The following is a 23896-nucleotide window of genomic DNA, read 5'->3' as shown; positions in this document are numbered from 1 at the left end:
CTGGCAGACTTGGGGTGATGCTTTGAAGTGACTCCTTAACACCTCCATGGAGTGAGCTCTGCAGACATCCTGTCTCTTCTGCAGTTCTCCTACCTGGTGTTTTATTATTAGGAACAGTTGCACTAAACCCCCTCCCAAGACTCACAGTTGCTTAGGAATTCATCTGCTCCCGCTGCTTATTGCTCACCTGAAATCACAAGCAACTGTGGAGAGGATTATGACTGAGTGAGAAATTAGCAGGAGCAGATGACATGACATGCTGCATAACAAGCAGCAAAAATCCCATTTTCTTTCAAAATGTCCTACCAAGGGGAGAAAAAAACCCAGGCAAACACAGATGATCTGAAGTTATCGTAGAGGGATAATTTCTATTCCTGGAAGACTTCAGAAAGCTCTGGAAATGCAGACAACCACCTCCACAAATGGGGTATCCATATCCCAAAGGTCACCCACAAGGAATACATGAGGAAGAGATTTCAGAACAAACACATCTGTAAAAGAGCTTCTTGTTGCTCCCTCTATTCATTTGCTAAATGGATGAAATATTCATCTTCTCACTGAATTCATCACTGGAAGTTGCTGACAAATCACCCTCCTCTCCCAGCACTGAGTCCCTGAAGAGGTGCCAAGAAAGCAAAAGCGCAAAATCCAAAAATCAAGGCAAATGCATCAGAAAAATGGCATGCACCAACCAGCTGAGGAAAAGGGCTCACCAGAACCCAGATCAGGCTCAGGAGAGGGGAGCTGTGGCCACCACATCCCTTCTAGATGGAGTCCATGGATGCACTAACCCAGCACTGCTGCCTGTGGCTGTGTGGGATGGGGACCTCCTGCCTGCAGCTGCCCAGAACTCTTCCCAGAGCAGAAATATCCTCTCCTGCTCCAGCTAAGGTGTACCAACAGCCTAGATTTGAGCCCTTCCTATCTCCTGGCATTAACAGCAACTTAGTGCCTGCTACTCCAGAAACGACATCTCTAGACAACTTTAAATATTCTCTTTCCTTGTGGCAGACCCCACCTTCTGGAATGGACAACAGTGCAATGGTGGGCTCTGACCTGTTCATATACTCAACTCCTGGACTGCAGGGGATGAGTAATCCCCTTTCCTGGAGGTGGGTGGGGACTTGTATCTCCCATTTTGGGGTCTGTCTTAGGGCAGACAGCCACACCAGGTTCCCCCCCAAGCTCTTCATGTCACTCATTCTCATCCCAGACAAGGAACTGTAGAGGGTCCACAGATCTCCCTGGGGTCACAGCTTTGCAGGAGAGAATTTGTGTGGCCTGAGGTACTTGGGCAAAAAGTCTGCAACACAGGAGGCCTCTGGGGCTTGCCTGGCCCAGTACACCTTAAGTTCCCACGAGGCTTAATCCCACTGACTGCTAATTGCCTTTAAGAGAAGACTAACAAGAAGGGGAGAGGAGGAAACAGAAAATACGGAGGATACAGCTGTGCTTTGCAGTCAATTTTCAAGAGACTTTAAGTGTCCAGACCCTCTGTACTGGAAACAGTGAGAGGTTGCTCTGGGGACAGCTAAACACTGGCAGGATGAAAAGGGACATGATGAGCTTGGTCCAAACTGCTCGAGAGAAGGCCAGACTGTAAATATGTGGAGATTGCTCTAAGGATTGTGGCTGGGGCGTGGGTGGGCGCTGAATTCTTCTGCTCCCCCCACTCCTCAGGCTAAGGGCCAGGGCAGCAATTTCAGTCTAAGATGCAGGAATTGCAAGGACCCAGGGCAGCCTCAGGTGACTCCTGTCCACTAGAAACCCAACCCACACAGGCCATGAGAGGGGCTGCTGCTTTGGATGCTCACCCAGCCACAGGGGCTGTCCCTGGGAGTTGAAGAGGAGGCTCTCCCCCTCCCGCTGGTAGGAGGGGGACACGTAGAAGTCGCTGCTGATGATGCGCTGCAGGTGGCTGTCCTGCCAGTGCAGGTCACAGCCCTCGATGGCCCGCGTGAACACCGTCCGTCTGGGCCTGGCCAGGGAGTCTGCAAAGGGAAAAACATCAGTGCCCTGCTGGGGCAGGGGCAGCCTGCTCCTTCTCCCAGACACGACCTCCCTGGGCACAGCTCTGCCTTTACAATGACAGCAAAACCTGGTCTCACCCCAGTAGTTTCTGGGAGGGACATGGGCTCTGGCTTTGGATACCTCTGCTGACTTATGTCTCCTCAGGCAGCACTGCTAAGTCATTTGCTAGAATAGCTGACTTGGTCAGAGAGGTGAGAAAAGAGGCAGGCACCACCCACCCATTTGCTCTGTGACCACAATCCACTGTCACACACCAGGCTGATGCCTTGAAACCTGGCAGTGTGCTCCCTCCCCTGTGACACTGAGCATGCAGGCAGCTGCCCCTGGGTCAGGACTGGGCTTCCTCAGCATAACTGCCCTGCAAGCACCATGAGCTCTCCTCCTCTGCTCCAACACAGTCTCAGCTGCACTGAACTGCAGCTTCTTAGATTAGCAGCACATGAAGCCACGAAGGGAACCACATGAGGGTGTCTCAGCTGCCTCCCAGTGACTGGGGGAACCCACCACCCCCAGCAGCCTCTGTGGGCCCTGTGAGAGGGCTGGAAGGGAGGAGACAGCATCATCTGAAACCCCACTGCTGCCCTGCACCGGACATCTGCTCCTCTTCAGAGCTGCTCTGTAACTTCACGGGCATTTCTGAAACTACCAAATGCTGGATTAGCATTTCACCCCATCCAGACCAATCAAGACAAATGGTTTGATAAGAGGAAAAAACCTGTCTGGAGCAATCCCACTATCATTCCAGCCACACTGGATCATGAAGGCCAAACACAGTTGGCAGGCTGCAAAACGGGAAGCCCCAAAGGGGGTGCAACGTTCCATGTTAGGTCCTGCAACCCACAAGAGGGGCTGAGCTAAAGGCATTCAAGGGTGGAAAACAAAAGGCACGGTTCAAAGCTGATCCAGGGAGGCTGGGTAAACATGCTCCGGAAACGATGGCAACAAGCAATTAGCCGGAATGCTGCAGGCACCCTGAGGTGGAGAGAAATTAAACAGGTGTTTGTATGTTGAGAACCAAGGCTGCTCACTTTACCAGGAAGGATTTCAAGAATCAGCTGTTCTTCAGTAATAAAAGAGGCTGTCAACAATCTGGAGCAGTATTTGCATATGCACAAACATGAACCCCAGGACACCTCCAGGATCTGGGCTGCTTTCAGTCCCCTTCTTGGAGAGGCAGGAGCACAGGGACAAGAGAAGGAGACATCCCTGGCATGTGCTTTGGGAACTCCCTGAAGGTCTAAAACAAATGACCTGTTCAGCCCTAGCAACCTTCCCCAAATGCCAGAGCAAATCCTTGGGAGAGCTGGGAACATCGCGGGGTAGTCCTGGGACTGATGCAGGACATGGAGCAAGGCCAAGTTTAAATTAAGCTGCTCCCTGAGGAAGAGCATAGGGAGGCTGGGTATGTGGTCCCTGCTGGTTGGCAGGACAGCCACGCTCCCAAACTGCTGCTGCAGGACCAACCCCACCCTGAATAATGAAGTTTCCCCTGTGGCATGGCTGCTGTCCCCCTCTCCTCCTTCCACTTTGGCCACACACAATACACCGGAGAGCAATCCAGTGCAGCAGACAGAGGCATGTGAAGAGCAATAACTTTCAATTAAAGTCTACTTCAGGCAAAAGGAAGGAGAAAGAGTGCTTAAACTTAAAGGGATCAAATGCTTTGTCAGCGGTTGAGAAACTATTTTAGCATTAAGGAACAACCCCTTAACTACATCGCTCTGTCTGTGCTCTGCACTTGAACTGCGTTAACATTCCTGGCTAATGACTTCCCTACCACCTGAATCACAGCCTTTAAGTGAGGCTTAAGGGCAGGGAAATGGGCTCTGCACCATCTCCAGCTCCTCACTCTCACATTACAGCCAGGACTCCTGAGCTCAGCTCTGCTCTGTGGCAAGCAGCACTGTTTTCCTGTATTACCCCATGCCCAAACCCGCACTAAATTCCCCCAAAATCAAACTGCTTTAGAACAGTCCCTAAACTCAAAACATGGGCAACTTTACCCTGTAGCAAAGAAGCAAACATTTATATATAAACCAGAGGCTGTGAAGACAAATATTTTGTACTCCTATGACTTGCAGAAACATAACCAGCAGCTGAAGCAAGTTCTCTCAGCTTTGGGGTGAGTTCTGACCTGGACCCAACCCCTGTGGCTGTCAGCTGGATTTCCACTCCCTGCCCAGACTCACCTTGGCTGTGACCGGAGCTCTGTGTAAGCGCGTTAGTGATGTTGGGAAGCTCGTTACCATAATTGCCATCTTCCAGGGGACAGACGTCCATCTCACCCCACTTGCGCAGCTGCCGGAGCCAGCAGGATTTCTCTTCCAGCTTGCAGTGTGGGTTTAACACCACACACACCCACAGGGCCCCTAAACAAAGCCAAGAAATCACGGAGGTGCCACCGCCATGCGTGCGGGGCAAAGCTCTCCGGCCACCCCGAGAGCCTGCGAGGTTCCATCGAGGTTTGTAAACTCATTTCAGCATAATGCAGAGACCCAGGAGGGGGATTTATACAGCTTCTAAATAAGGAGGAAATTAACTCTATCCCAGCTGAAACCAGGACAAAGTAAAACTCCTTCGTAATGAAGCTAAATTATAATCTCATGAGATGGGGGACAGTGGGGAGGGGGGAAGGAGAGAGCGGCTGTGTATGAATTTGTGAGTGCTTCTGTCTGCCAGGACAAATCTAGTGTTTGAACTACACATCAAAGCATGCTTAAAAACACCCTGGCAAGCTGCAGAGTCTGCATCTCCAAAGACTAACCTGATTTTGATCCTACCCACGTTCCAAGCGCTTTAAAACCCGCTCTGAATGCTATTTCATCTGCTATTGTTCTTCAGGCCATTTGCATTCAACTATTTAAAAAGGAGATTTGGTGTATTTTCTTTCTTTTTTTTTTTCTTTTTCAATCCCTACTAGCCCCAAGCCTGCAGAGGAACCAGCAGAGGAACCTGGAGCTTGGCCTGATGTCTTGCAGAGCCCTCCCTGATGCGAGCCCTTCGGATCTCATAAGCCAAGCTGCTCACCAGCAGGACACCCACACTGACACCCTCTGGGTCAACCATGGGACCTCACATGATGCTGGTGATGCTGTCTGCTGTGTGAGAGACAAAACCAGAACCAAGGACATCTGTCATCATTAAGATCCAGCTCATCCTTTCATAAAACAGGGCTGATGCTGGTGCTGCTAACTGAGCCTTGCAGACTATTCCGAGTCACTCACTGCCCCTATAAGGGCTACAGCAACCTGAGTAAGTGTAAACCCGTTGATTTTTCTTTAGCTAACTCCATTTCTACCCAAATTTCCCTGCATAGCTGCCAGGATGTAGCATGTCCCCTCCCTTGTGCTTCCCTGTGGGGTGGGATGGCTGTAGGCTGGCACAGCTGCAATATGAGGTATCCCCAGGGATCCCCTCAGGCTGAGCAGCTCCTGCTGCTTCTCTCTCTGTCCATGTCAAATCCTGTCACACACGTGGAACAGCTCAGCTTCCTGCAGAAACACCCTCCCTGCCTCTCCTCCATGGGCTCAGCAGAGCCCTGGAGCACCTTCCTTCTCCCTGCTGTCCCCCGCCTCTCCATCGCTCCCAGAGCCAAAGTTCCCACCCCAAAGTGACAGCCAGCAGCACAGCAACATCACCCAACATGCCTCCACTGCACAATAAGGAGATTCCTCCACAAGCCCCAACCACCTCCCTCGCTGGCTGTGTTTTGAGTAGCAGCTCCCCAGCCCTGCCATTGAGCCAAACAGTCCCAAGCAAGGCTGCAGATCCAACAGGAGCCAGAGCAGCCAGTCGCTCTGCCAGACAACATGAGGCAAACCCAGGCTGAGCAGCGATGTCCTGGCCCTGGCTCCACTCTGGTGCATCTCTGCTCCTCTGCATTACAGCTGAGCTTTGGTGGTGCTTCTGGGGTGCATGGCCCCTAACCAATCCTTTGCCAGCTGGAACTTGCGGACATGTCTGGTTCAAATCATTAGTAAGGCATGGAGGCTGTGCCTGTCTGGCTCCTTGGAGCTGCCTGGCTGGGCAGGACAGACGTCACCGCGTCACAACGCAGATGGTGGCAGCAGCATCACATCCAGGAATGGGCACGGGAAAAGCAATTTCAGGCACGAGCACCAGCAAATGTCCAAAGCAGCCCTTGCCCAGTTCAGCTCAATCTCTGCCCCCAGGAAAGCCCACCAACACCTCACTTTTTTCTGATGAACGGGGGGATTAAGATTTTTGAGCTGCAACATCAGCAATTAATTAATGTGTAAAAGAGGTACCTCCCTGGGGGCCCATCCTTACCAGAGTAGATCTATGTCACTCACTCACAGGCTCCTGCACGCTCCATGGGGGATACTCAGACATGGCGTCTTCATAAAAATCAGGTCTCAGCTCCAGAAAATTAATCTTCCTTAAGGAAGGGGATAGAACTTCCCACCTCCTCGGGTGGCCATGAGATAAAACCTGCACTCAACTCTGGGGGTCGGGCATTCCCTTCCCACCAGTGCTCCCGCCTGTTGTCACTGCTCTTCGCCCACTCTGGGGGTGCTTGTGTCAAAAGCAGCCTCGGGCAGTTCCAACTCACGCCTCTGAGGGTGCACAGATCTTGGCTGACAGGCAGTAACAAGGCTTGGTGCTCCAGCTTCACCGCCCCCAGGAATGGGATGCACCCGCTGGATTTTTGGCTCCCACAGCTCTGCTAATATGCGTTCCTCGGAAGCCTCATGACTTTGCTGCCTATTTTTGAGAGCCCTCTGAGGCATCCTTTGCATGCCAAAACATTATGCCCCTGGGCTCTCCTGCAGAAAGACCGATGTGGTGGGGAGGTGGGAACTAGAAGGGAAGTGAGATTTGCATCTGTCTCCGTCATGATAATTATCTGGGAGATATAACAGAGTGGTTTTCTGAGCCCTGTGGTCAAGTGACATCAGCTGACAGCACAAGTGACTCCTGTCCTGAGCCGAAATGCCACACCAGGTCAGACTCCATGTCTCTTCACATGCTGCAGAAACCTTCATCTGAACTTTCTGATAGCAGGAGGTTAAGTGGGGAACAAAGCGGCAGATCACGATTAAGCTAAGCCTCTAAACAAAAATGCTTTTTGATGACGGGGCTGGGCGCAGGGACAGGGGGGGTCAGAGCCTTCCCAGCCCAGTGGTCCTGGCTGCAGGCCCCAGAGCAGACAGGCGCTCCGATCCCGCGCCCAAGTTTCCCAGCCATCAAAGAAATTCTCCCGTTTCCCACAGGGTCGCTCCCCGGCTTAATCTGCTGAAATTCCCCACTGTAAACAAGTGGCCGAGATAAATAAACCCGTCTCCAGGCAGATTAAGGTCAGGCTGCACTTCAGCTGGTTTTTCGTCTATTTTTTGTAATTAGGCTTTAATCGTAAGTACTAATGCGCCAGGGCAAATACTCCCACGCTGCTGAGCTCTCCATCCAGCAGGTCCTTCCTCTGGCTCCCCAGCAGACGGGGCAATAGAGGTTCAGTTGGCAGCACATGCACAAGCAAACCATCCCGTTTTTATTTTCATTTCCTTTTTTTTTTTTTTATAACTCTGAAATCCTGCAAAATCCTTTACATTTTCCCCATAAATCCACAATCTTCTTTAAAGCTGATCTTCTTCCAATCCCACGCAAGTCTGTGATGCAGTCTTTGCTAAAATCGATGATTAATTATTAAACACGTGCCCAAAATAATTTCCAAGAGGCCCTTTTTTTGCTTCTAAGTGGTGGAGGATTGTGGTCTGTGCCAGGGCTTCCCGTGGCAGCTGGCAACAGTCTCCTCACCCCTCCCTTCAGCAGTAATGGTAATACTGGCAGCTTTGGCATCCACAGCCCACAGGCAGTGGGATGTGGTGCTTCCACTGCCCCATGTGCCCTGGCTACTGTTACCCACCCAGGGATGGTTTAGGGCACTGCTCTGCATTCCTGTTGTTTGTTACTGGTGAACACCTCCAACTCTGAGCAACTCTGGTCTTTGTGCCTCCACACCTCCTTCAGAGACACGCTCTGCTCCTACAGTAAACACTGCACAAGGCCAAATGCAAAAGGCTTCTGTAAAATGAAGAAATAATCCCTGCTTTGAGTACAGTCCATGCCCTTCTGGAGTTGCTTCTTGGAACATCACTGTGTCCTCTACAGGAGCTTCTCTTCAGCATGGAGATGCCCAGACCCTCACGTGTGACGCGCCTCTGCCAGGCGAGCTGCTCTGACGTGTGTTGGCTGGCACCATGCTTCCCCTGCTGTCATGTTGATCCAGCACTGGAAGGGCCCTGACATTCCCCAGCCACTCTGCCATCTGCCAACGGGGACATGCTGCCACCTCCTCCCACTCTGCCGACCAAACCTGCGTGCACCAACCTGGTCCTTGTACAGTTAAGCCAGGACTGAAACCCAACCACCCTCGCCTCGCCTGTGCAGGAAGGGAGGGAGGGCTCTCGGCTTGGATAGCAGCTTGGAAATCTGGCCAAATAATCTGTAATTTTAAGCAAATTGCTTCCTGCGTCCAGGCCTGCCCACACACCCATCCATTCATATATCACCAGCGTGCTTGCTTTCTTCCATGTGGAAATTCTGGCTTGGTGGACTTGGCCACCTCTCCGGGCTCCTTGCATATCCAATTGTCTAGCTGCAGCATCCCAAAATCCTGGAAATATCTTCTTGGCAAGCAAGCATAGATGAGCTCTCCAGAGCTGGTGTGGTTATTTCCATCCAGGAAACTTCATACAAAAACAAGACATCCCACCCCTGCCCAGATCTTGTCTGCATAGTTTGGCCAGGGTTCCCAGCCTCACTTCTGTTTGCATTTGTTGGGCACTTGGTAGGTGGGTTTGTGATTTCCAGCTGCAGTTTCAGATGTTCCAGATCCCAGACCATCCTAATCCTTCTTCCAGCTCTACCATATCCCTTTGGTGCCAGCCCATCCACCCTTGCCCTTGGCACAGTGTCTCCTACCAGCAGGCTGCAGAGGAGCTCAAACTCACTCATCAAACTATGGCTCAAGTCAAACTATTCACCCAAGATCCCATATATCCAGGAGAGCCCAGAACTGCAGGGTTAACTTCACCACACAACCCTACTCCCCAAGCCCACGTCATCTAAATGTTTTATTCTAATGATATTACAGTGTCAGCCAGCTGAGCTGGTGTCTAAGGTGCTTAGCTAGAATTACCCAGAACTGCATTTCCCTCACAGCCAGGCTCTGTGCTGCCCATCCTGCCCCCCTCACCCTGGAAACGTGCACCACAGCAGGCAGAATCTGTTAGATGTGATGAGACTTGAGAACCCGCCTTCCCCTCTCTGGATCAAGGTTCCCCCAGGAACAGAGCTTCCACATCCAGGCTACATCCAGCCCCTGGGGCTCACCCGCCCTGTGTCCTCCCTCACAAAGGCTTTGGGGCAGCTCACCAAATACCAGCCTGCTGGAAGCACAGGACCAGCAACACACTGCACACCCATCATCCTTGGTCCTTTTGCAGGAGAGGGGCAGGTTTAAGGTTTTGCACTGTGTGGTTTGGGCCTGATCCAGCTATCACAGTGATTCCCCAGCAAGGGATGCAGTAAGGTCCTGGCATGTCTCAAGGTCTCCGTTCCCAAAACACAGCCCCACAGGGCCTCTGTAATGATGCCCATTGGCCCAGAGGTCAGGTAACTCTGCTCCTGTCTGCAAGGCAGTGACCCTTACCCAGCTCATCCCAGAGCTGCCGGCACTTCTCTGTTATGCCTGTCCCCTGCTGCCTCCAGAGGGAGAGCCGAGGATCAGCCATGAACTGCTCTGTAATCAACGTCAGCATCCTGGCCCCGTTGGAGTCCCTCATGCGCAGCATCTCCCGGACCTGGGAAGGACAAAGAGAAAGCCTTGGGTGAGACAAACCATGGCCCCTCAAAGGTGCTTAAGACACATTCACCTGGCTGGCAACCCACAGCTTCCTCAGCCTGAGGGTTCAGACTGTATGTAAATGCATACATATATATATATATATGTGTGTGTGTGTGTGTATAATGGACAGTCACACATTATAACCCTCATGCAACGGCTGTGATGAGGCTGACTGGAGCCTGGTTGAGTAGCAGCCACAGCCAGGCTGTGAAGGAGACTGAGATTAAGAACATGAAAGCAAAGCCCTTCTGCAAAGCAGGGTGGTGAGATCTGTGGGTTATGGTTCCACCTTCCCATGGTCTTGGTAGGCTTTGCAGGGTTGGCTTTTTCCCCACTGCGCTGAAGGGATGGGGGAATGCCCTTCCTTGCACAGGGATCATGGTATCCATGGGAGGAAAGGACCTGCCAGGACAGCAGGTGAGACAATCCAGGCCTGACCCAGAGCCTGGATTACAAGTGCCTGCTCTGTGACAGGGCAAGAAGGCACTGGAGCAGAGATTCCCAGCTGTGATGGGCACCCTGCCAGGGCAGCCAGCGAGTGCCAGCTACGTGACACGCTGAGCAGAGATGGGAGAGAGCAGCCGGCTCCTCACCTTGGCAAACATGGAGTTGAGCTGCTTCCCCGAGCCGTAGTACCCTCCCTGAGATAGGAACAGCTTCACCTGCTCTCGGACCTGCTCCTCGTCCAAGTGCCAGCAGTTCTCGTCATCGATGCTGGCCCCAGCAGTGGGGTCAGGAGCGCCTGAGAGGATGGCGGGGGAGAAACAAGAGAGACAACCATGTTTATGGCAGCAGGGTCAGCAGTGCCACTGGCAAGGAGTGCACCTACCTCTGTTTTATTAGGAACCCACCTTTACTTTATCAGCTCAGGTGAAGAAAACCAACCTGATTCCTCAGCATGGAGCCCAAGTGGCAGCATTGTGCTGTCCTAACACAGTACTGGCAGCAGCCATCAGGAAGGATATCCTGACCACAGGGCTAATGCTTGTATGGCCCCTCACCCTCTGCGCTCCACGTGAAATGAGGCTGAGGAAGACCAGGGACCTGCCTTCCTCCCAAGCCCCAGGAGTGCAGGCAGCACAGCTGCAGAGCCCGCAGCTCTCTGTGGCTCGAGGGAGTGCCCAGTGCTCCTGCTCCACATGGTCCGGTTTGTTAAAGCATCAGTAAAGCTCCAATTCCTGCAAGCCCTTCCCCGTGTCTGGAACAGTCTAACAAAGGTACTACTGCACTTGGGCTCCAGAGCCCTGGGTTAAACACCTGGTCCTGTCCCTCACTTGCTTTAGGACAGGGAACAAGTCCCCGGGCATCAGTGTACCTGCCTGAGAGAGACCCTCCGTGGGAAAGAACACAGGATCAATAACCCTTTAAAGAGCAAACTGTGACCAGAGCAGGGCCTTTGGCAGGCACACATATGCGTTCACACGCTGCATTTCATCTTCCAGAGAACGAAAGAAAGAAAACCCACAATTGATTTAAACAAGTTGGATCAAACTTCCCTCACCTTGCCCTTTTCAATTCCCATTTTCCTGCCCAAACACTATCCTACATCCCAGCCATGGGTTCCAGGGCTCACAGGACAGGCAGTAGCACAACTCCGGTGAGCAGCCAAGAGCACAAAATAGAACAGAAAGTTGAATTTTCAGCTGTCTGCTTTTGAGTCCTACTCTACAGAAACTCCTTAGGTAAAACCAGTACCAAGGAGGGACTGCTGCAGCTGGAGGATGTTCCACTCCACTTTGGTCTGCTTCTCCTATCTCCCTCTCAAGAGAGGAAGAGGGTCAGCACAGGAAGAGCAAGGTGCTGCATGAGGAGCCATGGGATGCTGTAGTTCATCATGCTGACACATTCCCAATTAAATCTTCATGATGTCTTTTCCAAAACTGGGGTCTGGTTGGAGAGCAGACATCGCTTTCCTACAGAGACGGCCTGGGATGCTGTGCACACCCCAGCCTTGTGCATTGCTGAACCAGGAGCTCAAATACAATTAATGAAAATTGTGCTCCAGGATACCTGCTCAGCAGGGCAAGTGTCTCTTCCTGGCTTGTAAGCAAGACAACATCAACCTCAGGGGTTCTGCTCCTCCAGCAGGCTGAGGACACTCCTGACCCGCTAAGATACAGTTATTTGTATTTAATGTCCTTTACAAAATTACTTTAATTTCTGCTAACAGTCACTGCCTGAGAGAAGTTCCAGCAAGCTCCAGGCATGCTAAAGCGACAGGATGCTGCTGCTCCCTCTGCAGAATAATTTATAGTTGACACAACCACATAATTGGGACGAGAGCTGGAGCAGCAGAAAGGAAATCACAGTTCCTGGATGAGCATGAGGCCCTTTGCCACATATGCCCTGATCCTGATCCCACTCCCCTGAAGAAGCAGTTAAACCCTGAGCTCCCAGTAAGGGCGAGTCCTGCTCAGTGTACCAGGAGAGTCAGCTCAGAGTGCTGTCCTAAGCCACGAGGGACAATCACAGCCAGGGACAGTCCATGCCGGCCCCCTGAGCTTTTCTGTGCCTTTTCCTTCCCTCCCCCAGCCTCATCCTTATCTCGCAGATAAAGAGCAGACAAGCCGGTGATTATCCCCTATCAGGAACCGATGACTAATCTGTCTACCATGAGCGCTTATCCGGCCCCATCACTAGGTATCCCAGACGCTTGCACTCTTAATATCCTCCTCCCCACCATCCTGCCTGCTGTAGCCATCCAGAGCAGCCTCCACTGCCTCTGCAGGGTCACCTGTCTGTCTGCAGGGACAGGAGAGCACGGTCACCTGGGCTGACCCACCCCACCAAAGCTCAGCTCATCCCTCACCACGGCCGTGGCCGCTGTGACAGATTAAGGAGGAGGAGGTCACAAAATGTAAAAAGTAGGTGCGTTCTTTGGGGGTTCCCGGGGCTACCCCGCCGTGCCTGCTGCTCACACGTAGCGTTAGCAACGGAAAGCCCGAGCAGCGAGGAAGGGAGCGTGCAGCTAAATAAAACCTCCTCCTCCCACGCAACACATTGAGCACTTCGCACGTTGGGGTTCGGGCCGCAGCCAAATTAGCAACGCGCCTCCCGCGCCTCCAAATAAAGCCCGAATTTGCTTGTAAATGTATTTTTCTCTCCTATAAAAGATTCAGAGGGAGGGCTGTAATAGCGAATTCCCACACGTGCAGCACAACCCGGCAGATAACGGGCTGCCCAATTACGCTGGGGAGCTGGATAAACATTTAAGAGCAAACAACGGGATTTGTGCTGGGTTTAAATATTAATGGCAGGATTTGTCCACTTCCCCTTGCCAACGTTCACACCGTGGGGGCTTCGGCAGCGGCACGCCGTGACGCAGCTGATGAGTGATTCCATGTCTCGGCTCCAAAGGAGCTGGGAACGGCATGTAAAACAGCCCGGCGCCTGCATAACACATTTCTCATATAGCAGCATTCGTGCTCCAAAGAGCCCTGTTTCAGATGTGCTGGATCTTGGTCCTGCCGGATTCAGATTTAAGGAAACACCATTGCACATCTTGAGTGGAAAGAGTGTTTCACCAGCCCGTTTACACTGGCTGTAGAAACTGAGATAAAAATGCAATCCATCACACCCCGAGCTGGGCTCCCCCCTCACTGGGAGCTCGGGGGTTTAACTGTTTGACAGCCAAGTGAGACTTGGCAAATACAATGACTGAGGAAAAAGGACTGGAAAAATCTACAAATTAGAAAACAGAGTCAAGTCAGGCATGGAAAATTCAACTCCTTGCTCAGAAATTAGCTGCCCAACACGAAAAAAAACAAAAGGGGCTCCTGGACTGGGAAGCTGCAGGTTTCCAGGGCTGAGAAGGCAGTAGGACCTTGTGGGTCACGCCAAAGCACTGTCACATCCCAAACCCAAGCTCCTGAACCCAAGAACGGGGGATACATCAGCTCACTAATGTGGAAAGCACTCCCAGAACATCTGACTTGAAGCAGGATTGGTGATACAAAGAAAAAGGCACGATTATAATTTTTAACCGGTACCTGGAGCTGATAAAGTGATGCTAAAAGCCACCCAGTGATAAGGGTGGCTGCTCCAGCATCTCCTTTATGGTCATTTCACCCAACTGTGCCCAGCACCCAGCAGTGCTCTAGGGCCTGGCCGTGCCAGCCCCGGGGTCAGTGGTGCCTGGAGCAGGGCTGGCTGTGGTGGTGGCCATTCACAAGGGCCATCTCATGACTGCACATGGTGGTGTTGCTGAATGCCTCCAGGCTCCTCTCTGGCGTCCAGAGAGAAAACAGATGTGAAGGATCAGCTCAGGGCAGGGGGTGGGGAGGACATGGACAAATAAGCAAACGGCAGAAAACCTTGAAGAGAAAATAACCAGGCACCAGAAAGGAAATGAACTCTAACAAGGGATTAAAAATAGCAGCAAAGCAAGGAATCCAGCTCTGCCAAGACTCCCAGTTTGTTTTCAAGAGGAGGCAAGTCAGAGGGAGCTGCCAGGGCAGCCTGAAGATTCACATACACCTGACAGCACCACGACAAGGGAATCCAGACTGGCTCCCAGCATGGTGGACAGGAGCAATGTGGTCCAGCTGGTACCAGTACCTGGTACAGCCAACTTTGGAAGCTGCTTGTCAAGAACTACTCGTGCTCTGGAGTCATTTGGCAACCCCAGCTGCTCTGCAAGACAGGGAGAAGAGCTGCCTTTCTCTCCAGCACTCAGGTGTGCTTTTTCCCTTAAATCCACCACAGCTCAGCAAACAGGAACATGAATATCCTGGAGATCTGACCTTCTCCTCCTCCCCTGCGGGAAGGCAGAATTTCAAATAGATTTACTGGTGCTGCCCTCCAGACGCTGTCTCGAGATGACCTGAAAGTCAAAGAGTGCCCAAGGACTCCTCAAACATCAGCCTTGGCTCGGTGTGACAGGACAGGCAGGGACTTCCTGCACACTGACCTGGAAGCCAACTCGCTGTGCACAAGGAGCAAGGTGGGACAGTATTAGCCCAGGAGCTGAAGGAAAGCTTAAGGTGGTCAAGAATGCATGCAGGATAAAAGGGAATGGATGAGGCAGCAGGCTTCTTATCACTCTTTCATGAGGAGATCTGCTTTTCCCATGCCAAAGCCTGAGGGACCATTCCCGTTCATGGTTTTCCAAAAGTCCTCTCCTCCAAGGAAGCTCCCAAGACCCTGCAGGACCACGGAGGCCCCTTGGTGATTCACATGGCTTGTCCTCAGAGGGAGTTGCGCCTGCACCGTGGAACAGCAGAGGTTTTGTGGCTTTTCTCCCTTCTGGTTGTGAAGAGCATCCCAAGCCCTTTGATGGTACCAGCTGAGCACCACAGATACAGCATCATCCACTGGCATTTCCATGGGCCAGACAGACCACCCCAGCCACAACTCCTGGACTGCTGGAGTCCAGGGCAGCAGCACCCTCTGCCATGTCCACATGCTGCTCAAGCTGGGTGAGTTACAGAGCTGCAAACATGGGGTGTGCCAAAATCTCCTGCTCCTTATGCAAGGAAGGGGGAGAATTCATCAGTGGTGCATGAAGGGTACCTCAAAGCCCCAAATCTGGGCCCACAGGCACCGTGCCATCTTTAAGCTCTCAGAAGAGCAGACGGAACAGGGTGCCAAGGTGGCCACCACCAGATGATCCTCATTCCCATGGAGTCCCAGCTGTTGGATCCAAGCTTTCCAGCTGCAGCTTCTGGCTGCCCCCAGCATTCCACCCACCAGGAGAGACCAAGCAGCCACGAGTCACTTTTGCTGGCACAGTGCAATCCTTGCAGCCTTGCTCTGTGCCAGGCAGCCACGCTGCCGGCTTTGTCCCCTTGGGGAGGAGCATTGAAACCTACCCTGGTCTCCTCCCTCCAGCTGCCACTCCAGACGCCAAGCGCGGAGGTGCCAGACACGGGAGATGCTCTCGCTGGCACACGCTGCCCTTCGCAGCCGAGGCACAGGAGCAGAAACGTGACCCACTTCAGCAGGCAGAGGTCAAGTGGGGAGCAGAACTGCAGGCACACCTAGGCTCTGCTTGGCCTGAATCCTCCGGGAACACGCAAGCGCCTTGGCTGCACTCCAAGCCTCCATCATTACTGGATAGTTTGCATTTCCTTCTAGGAAAGCAGCCGGGAAGATCGGCACGCGGTGCACAGCCTGCGGCTACAGACTCCTGCAAGGAACAAAGCTCCAGTGCCCGGAGCTGAGCGCAACAGACAATGGACAGTAATTTTCTCTGCCATTCAGGCTCTGCAGGAGGAGAAGAAGCATCCCTGACAGCCTTATTTTACAAAACCAGACAACCCCCTTGCACAAGGGGCATTCCACAGCCAGCCTGGTGCAAAAACAGCTCCTCAATCCTACAAGCTCGCCATAGAAACAAGGAAAGATTGACCAGAGGCAGGTGAGGAAGACCTGATGCTGATACAAAGCTCAACGGACCTACTCTCAGAAGAAGGAGGGGCAGGGAAAAAAGAAGGATTTCCAGAAAGAACATTCTTGCTCCAGGGTGTAATAACTTCAGGTGTTTGATGCACACAGTGGGTTTCTGTTTGGGTTGCAGAGGCTGGCCTGCCAAAAGACACTTTGGCCCCAACCCCAAGGCTGGGGTGTGACCCCAAGGGTCAAGAAATACACATAAAGCTCTATGTAGAGCATAGCTTAAAGAATTAACAGATCCCAGGATCGGTGACCCACTCCAAATGCATGACTGACATCTGGGAAGGGCAAGACGGTGGACAAATTTGGATTCACTTCACCTGCAGACCCCAGAATTCCTCTCCCACAAACAGACCCTCACAACTGCAGCCCTTCCTCACCCTGGGGTCAAGCAGGTCTGCAGTGTATGTAGTTGGTTGCACTGTGGCTGTTCTTCTGGCAGGAACAAGAGGGCAAAACTTGCAACATTGTCTGGGATCAAGAATCGAAGCCCTGGACAGCATCACCATGAACTTGAATGTGAGAGGTTTGGAGCCATTCTTTTCACAGGAAGCATCATTTATGAGCTATGGATCACCTTAAGAGCGTATCAACATATGAAGGCTGACCTGCATCCTTCCCCAGGGTGAGACAAGGCTGCTCTCCTGCTTGCAGAGGTGTTTACTCACTTGTGACCAGCCGCGCAGCCACAGGGGCGTCAGGTAGGTGCCACCCTCTGTGGGGTGACCACATCTCTGTTGGTTTAAAATCACACACTGGAGTGTGTAAATTTGCACCAAGTTTGAAGAGAGTGAGAATTTTTGCTTTGTTTTTTTTTTTTTTTTAACCACTTGTAAAAACAAGACGCAGATATTGAACTGGAGCCAACATCTGTATCATTGTAAGACTCCCAACCACCAGCCTTTTGCTGACTCTAGAACAATAAATATTCAGAGCCTTAAAAGCTTTACTTCAATCTGCTTAGGAGAAAGCAGCCTCAAACAATGGCCAAGAAGGGATCTTGCCCAGCCTCAGCTTCAGCAGATCAGTTCAGAGAGGGAATGGCCCTCACCAGATCCTTGCAGCATCACAGCTCCTCATTCTTTCACAATGCCAAAAATTGAAGGCCCCCCTGCAAAAGCCAGTTAGTTAGAGCACAACCACCCATGCAGCACATGTGGCCCAGCAGAGGAGACAAAGGCCTCTCCCAAGGTAGGAACAGGAACTACCAGATTGACAGAGATGAACACATCTAAGATCAGAGCTGCCATCACCCCCATGGTGACGGTGAACCTCCGGCCTTGCTTCTCTACATGTGGATTCAACTAGTTCAGATGGTATTTTAGGCTGCATATGGGGCTTTTCATCTTCAGAACACTTAACAGGCACGTGTTAATCCCTGCAACGCCCTTCCGTGGCAGATAAGTGTTTATTATCTCTGCTCTACAGCTGGTGGGACTGGCACAGCGGGGAGCTGCTCATTGTTGCAGACCCTGGGCAACTTCAGCTCCTGGCCTCCTTGAAAAGACACTGTGGGAGATCCCCAGGAGCCTGGGCCACATCTTGGGCCAGTGGAGCAGGGCTGGGCTGGGCACTATCCCCCAGATTTTCAGGGGAGGAAGTCAAAAGCATTTTCCAAACACAAAGCCCCAGGACACATCTCCACTGCCTTTGTGCAGTAGGTAAGAACAGCGGCGCTCATTTATTATGGGCAAATTAACGCCCATGGAGATTAAAGCTTTATCTCCTACCAGCTCAGCCACGTCTGACTTAGTGCAGGGCTGACACTGTGTCCCCACGTGCTGGAGGTGCCACATCCCCACTGCTGCTCCCTCTCCACAGGGTCCCAGCACCACCTCCTCGGCTTCTCCATTCTACACTGAGCTGTGCCTTGTGCACCACCAGCCTGTCAGCTTTGCCTCTTCCTGCCTGTTGAAGCCCATGTTTGACAGATAAACACATAAAGGAGAGGAGAGGGCAGGCTGGGGACACCCCAGCCATGTGGTCCCAACACCCATGCATTAACATCAGTGTGACACTGACAGCTCTTTTCTGTGCATCCAAAGACAAATGTAAAATAAAGGGCACCAAAACCACCACCCCAGCCCCAAGCACAGAGCCAGGGTCACACAGTGAGGAGGGAGGAATTACCGTGCACTTGGTTGATCTCAGAGTTGGATGACAGGATCTCATCAGCCAACTTTTGGGCGGTGGGCAGCACCTCAGTGTGGTGTGCTGTGATCAAATACTGAACAAACTTCTGGAGCTGGTCCCTGTTCATCTGGAAAAGGGTCTCTGAGATGGGAAGACGGAGTTTGACCTGGTCTGGCTTGCGGATCCTGTACAGTGAAAGCGCCACGACGTGAGCGCAGTAAAAAATGTCCTTGTTCCCACAGCCGCATGTCACGGAGGTGATTTTGCAGCGGTCGAAGCTGATGGCCACCTTGTAGGTCATCTCTGGTTCTGTAGCAGTCGCTGGCTCCGTTACTGTTCCACTGAGGTGGAACCCTGGAGAGGGAAAGGAGAAGAGGGAAAGGTCAGGTTAGCTTCTCTCTGACCACAACCACCCATGCCAGCTCTGGCAGGAAGGAAAGCCGAGACTGCTTGTGTCTCTCTCTCATATACCGAGGAGTGCAGCACCCAGCACAGCCCATCCCCGTGGCTTACACCCAGCAACACCCAGCCCGTGTATACAAACACACTTCTGCACCAACACACACACACAGCCAGACTCATCGGCGAGTTTATTTAACAGCCAAACCCTCAGGGGAAGAGCAAAGCTGCGCGGTTCCCATTTGTTTAAGTATCTCAGACTGTTTCTCTCCTGGGAGTCATTTCCATCCACGCCTCCCTCTTGCTGAATTTGCAACTCACATGAGTGAGGGCTGGTAGAAAAAGACCACGTTTGCTTTTCTTTGATGAGGCAGACAAAAAAATCCACAAACTAAATGCAAAGCAATTCCAGCTTTGGTCTCTCAACCAGGTAGAGTGCTCCAGGGCATGGTCACAGCTCTGAGCTCTTCCACACAGTGGAAACAAAGAGCAGGGACAGGAGCTATGCACAGCCCAAACCACAGCTGGGGGAAAACCGCTCCCTGAGTTCCACAAATCATTCACACCAATGTTCTGGTGCTCCTGACAGTTCCCACCGTGCAGAAAGGGGGTGCAGCGCCTTCAGACATAAAACGTGAAAAAAGCTCCCAGAAGCACCAGACACGTGAGGAACATGAAATGGGTTCAGAAAGTCCCATGGGTCAAAAGAAACGTGGATATACCAAGCAGGTGAGGGACTAAGTCAGTGAGGTAACACTGACTGATGGATGCCTATCAACCTCACTTTGAATGGGAGCATCAGGGAGTCCTCCTCATGACCCAGCTGCTCAGTGGGTGCAACACCAACACTCTGCACTTGCTCAGCCACCTGGAAAAGGGATATCTTTGTTTCTCACACTCATCTGCCTTGTTGCTCCAAGAGAGTGAGGCTGCACCAGGAGGTTAATTAACACAGCCAGGGCAATCTGGTGTCCCCCTGTCAGAAGAACATGGTGTGGGACCTGGCACCTCACAGTGCCCATCCCAGCCATCCTCCCTGAGGAGGATGCTCACTTTTCTCCGTGCCACTGCAACCTTATTAAGCCTGTGTATGTACAGGTCCCTGCAGAGCCTGCCATCCCCTCGGAGAAGGCAGCAGACAGCTGAGAGCCCTACAATTAGCGACAGAAAGGAAAAGGGGTGGGGGGGTGAAGATTAAAATACATTAACTGCATCAAACCCTTGTGCGTTTGCCAGCTCTTACAAAGGCTTTCGGAGACAAATTCTACCAGAGGTTTTTAATAAATGGCATCAAAACCAGCTATTCACTGCCAGTCTCTTTAAAGCCACGCCAAAAACCACATTCAAATCTGATTAAGCGTCAAGGAGGTCTGCTTTTACTTTAGTGCCGGGGAGGGGGGAAAAGCAGACCTGTTCTGCTGCCATCGCCCAAAAGCCACCCCATGTGGCCAGCAGAGCAGGAGGGAGGGATGCAGAGCCCTGCACTCCCCTCCCTGCTCACGGGAGCAGGAGCAGCGTGGCTGTGGAGGTGCTGGGCTCGGCGCCGCGGCAGCAGCGCGGGCAGGGGCTGACGAGCCTCCCCCTCCACACAAGCCCGTCCCCTGGCAGCCAAACTATATAAATCCAGAGGATAAACTCCAAAGTGTTTATGTTTTACCACTTCTCTGGTTTGCAATGCTTGGCAGGCGGCTCCGACTCACTGCCAGTTTCTCCCTAGTTTACTTTTTGAACAAGTTAAAGGGACTGGAAACCGCGTTCCTGAGCAAGTATGTACGTATATCCTCATATGTATGCCTGCACACACATATAAAAACACTCTAGGACAAATTACTGGCCATAAACACTGCCTTGAAATGCTTACTTTAACACGACTGTGGGCCAGACCCCACTTGGGGCTAACTGGTGTAAAGCTGGAGGAACTCATTTAACCAAATTATCTGTTTCAGACAGGTATAAGTCTGAAAATATATCAACTGTGGTCTGATCCGGCCTCTCACGACAGAGTATTTGTCCAGATATTCCTCAGGATATTCTCAGGCATCCCAAAAGCTGTGCTCTCCCATCTGCTGCAAGAGCTGGTCTTCACAATTCAGATCTGGTCTGCACATCCAACAGGACCATCCATTATGTCAATGACTGCCAAGTTTATCTGGCACTTGAGCCCCAAGTCAAGTGTTGGTTTAGATTTTAGCTGTGGTGACAGCAGGTCTGTAGGACAAACTAGGAACTCTACAAAACATTTATCAAAAGTTGAGTCAGAAATTAAACATGGAGGGGTGGAAGAGAGATGAGCTGGCAGGAACAGAGGCATTATTTGTGGATATTTAACGTGAGGTCAGACTGCAGCTACCACATTGCAGCCAAGTCTGCACCCCAGCACCATGGCTGCTGAGCACACGAGCTCAGCAGTGATGGGTATCACAGTCCCAGAGAAGAGTGGTGGCTCAAAGACAGGTTTTGGTGTGGTTACTTCATAGTCCATCGAAGCACACACTCCTGCTCCACAAAGAACACTGGTGCTATCACCAAAAAGCTGCAGGTAGCCCTGGAAAAGTACAGCTGTCACTGTGCCCTCCTCTCTGCTCATCTTACATCCTAGAAGAAAGAAGCACCCTAGGAGCTGTGATATCAACACTTCAATAGAGAGAAACACAGCCCTGATCACTGACATAGGGTCTGGATAGCACTGAGAGCAAAGACATACTCTCCTCTGTGTCCTCCCTGTGCATTCAATTTAAGATATTCCTACAGCCCGGTGCTTATCTAGGACTTCATCTTCTGTTCTTAACATAAGCTAACTTGGTGTTTGATTTGCTGCCAGCAAAGTGACAGTGCCAAGGCTTGAAAACCATGGAAAATAAATAATTAAATACCATCTTTGTAACTACAGACTCATTATGCCCCTCCAGAGTCTAGCTTTGTCCCAAGATCTTCACCTTTCCCCTGCCCCAGAACACCCTCTCCTACTTTTACCACAGAAGCTTCCCAGTGGATGGCTCTTTGATCGAGGTTGTAAAAGGAGCTGAGTGTTCATAACTGCCCCAGAAAAAGCACAGAAAGGTGCCATGAATGTTCACGGGCACACAGGGCATGATGAGCTCATCTCTTTCTAATCCCAGCCATCCAACCCATTAAATGGGGACAAAACCTAAATGGGGGCAAGAACCTTCCTTGTTTTACTGCCACAGGACATTGCACCTCTGATTTAAATTAAAACAGATCCTGGAATTGTTTTCCAGGACTTTGTGAGTTTCACATTGGTGGGACTTACAATTTTGTCATCTGGGCAGAAGTCTCCTCTTTGGAGCTGACAAACCCTGCAGGCTGGGAGGAGGATGGATCCACAAAAAATAAAATAAAAATTCCTGGGCTCTCAAACAGCTACAAAGGATCAAGCCTTTAGCAGGGATCCCAGTGCAGGAGACTTTGCTATTGGGACAACAGTATTAACACCTCAACAGAAGCATCTTTAACCAAGATGGTGAATTCTTTGATTTCTAAACCTACTTGACCAAAAGAAGTTGTGCAAACTCTTCCAGTACTGCAAGATCAGAAAGCCTTTGAACAGGACATCTTTAACCCAGATATCCTCGTGCCAACCATCAAGAGAAACCACTAGCCTGTCCTGCAGCTCCAACCTACCATGAGGCCAGCTGCAAAGACCCCTCGCTTTGTGTCCTTCAGCAAATCACTTCAGATAAAACAAACATTTAGGCTGGTAATATTGAAATACCTGGAGGCTGGAAACAGATGCCCAGATGGAAATTTTAACCCCATAACCAAGCAAAACCCAGGCAAAGCCCCTTCCCTTCTCATAACTGTAGCATCAATACTTGCAAGAGAGAGGAGGACTCCTCCACACCTACCACACTAGCTGGGAACCTGAGTGCTCAGCTCTGCTCCCTCTGGCAGTTGCTGCTCACAGCCATCCCTCGGATTTCACACTGCAGCCCAGACTGAAGTCACAGTTGTCATTTGCTAAGTTGTGCCATTCGGAAAAAATGAGCTCTTCCTTCCCAGGCGTGGCAGTCACCCGCCCTCCCCGGAGTGTTGGCACAGTTCTGCAGGGGTGGAAAGCACCACAGAGCTGCAGCCACCTGCAGGACCCAACGCTGAGGATGCTGCACTGGCACTGCTGGGTGAGAGGGTGATGGCCAGTAACACACAGGTAACATGGGGAACACTCCTTCATGGCACTGTGGTTCTTGTGTCTCCTCCACAGGCTCTTCTCTGTCTTTGTGATAATTCTGAAGCAGGGCAAGGAATGGCTCAGTAGAGGGAAACTTGCACCACATCCGTGCCATGAGCATGGACCGCTGGTGGGATGTAGCTGGAACATGTACATAAAGAACTCACAACCACACCTAACTGTCAAAACCTTAAGTAACCTCCTAGTACCTGAGGCTGATATTTTGGGCAGCCTCTGTTAGGAGCCACGTGATGGAAAGTCCATCCACGCAGCTTCCTGAAGGCACCAGCCACATCCCCTTGCATCACAGCCAGAGAGGAGTGGCTGTGGCTGACAGCAGCTTGGCTGCTCACTGCTCTTGTACTCTGTGCTCAGCTCCCAGGATTCTCCACCTCTAGCCAGACTAACCCCACTCCAAATCTGTGTTTGGGGAGCTCTGTCTTCAGGCAGGCAGGAGTTCTGTGAAACCAAATGGAAAAGAATAGATGGATATTTATGGGGCTCAGCAGATGTAGATGAGGTAAACTGAAATTCTCAGTGCAAGTTGTATACACTAGGTTAACATGACCCAAATATGTTTTTTTAAAATTTCCAAACCACAGCGGAAAGTTATTTTAAACTAAAGTGATTCCAAGCTCTTTAGTGATTAAACGGACTGCAGCTCCAGCTCCTAGTGGAAAAACCATTTGTTTTTCCAGTGTGTGAAAGCCATAACTAGCAATGAATAATAATTGCCGCACCCGAGTGTTATTTATAAGCCATTCTCAGTCACATTTCCATGCCTCGAAACAGCAGCTTTCTAAACATGAGCTCAAAATCGGTCAATATTTGTAATGTAGACAACACCCACGGGAGGAAGGTGTCGGTGTGCTCGGGCGGTGGGA

General features: G+C 51.4%; 1 protein-coding gene across 1 annotated transcript in view; it reads right to left on the bottom strand.

The window, feature by feature from the left end:
* Nucleotides 1–23896, bottom strand: part of ZSWIM5 (zinc finger SWIM-type containing 5) — a 98046-nt gene that overhangs the window by 13116 nt on the left and 61034 nt on the right. Inside the window, exons 2-6 of the mRNA XM_014276056.3 lie at nucleotides 18422–18778; nucleotides 10492–10640; nucleotides 9704–9854; nucleotides 4221–4400; nucleotides 1815–1991 (exon numbers count right to left, since the gene is read on the bottom strand). Coding sequence (XP_014131531.3) covers nucleotides 1815–1991; nucleotides 4221–4400; nucleotides 9704–9854; nucleotides 10492–10640; nucleotides 18422–18778 — 1014 coding nt within the window. The remainder of the gene's footprint in view (nucleotides 1–1814; nucleotides 1992–4220; nucleotides 4401–9703; nucleotides 9855–10491; nucleotides 10641–18421; nucleotides 18779–23896) is intronic.

Source organism: Zonotrichia albicollis, chromosome 8 (assembly GCF_047830755.1).
Source record: "Zonotrichia albicollis isolate bZonAlb1 chromosome 8, bZonAlb1.hap1, whole genome shotgun sequence".
Taxonomy (NCBI): Eukaryota; Metazoa; Chordata; class Aves; order Passeriformes; family Passerellidae; genus Zonotrichia; species Zonotrichia albicollis.
Note: the sequence above shows the minus strand (reverse complement) of the source record. Positions and strands in the feature narration are given on the sequence as shown.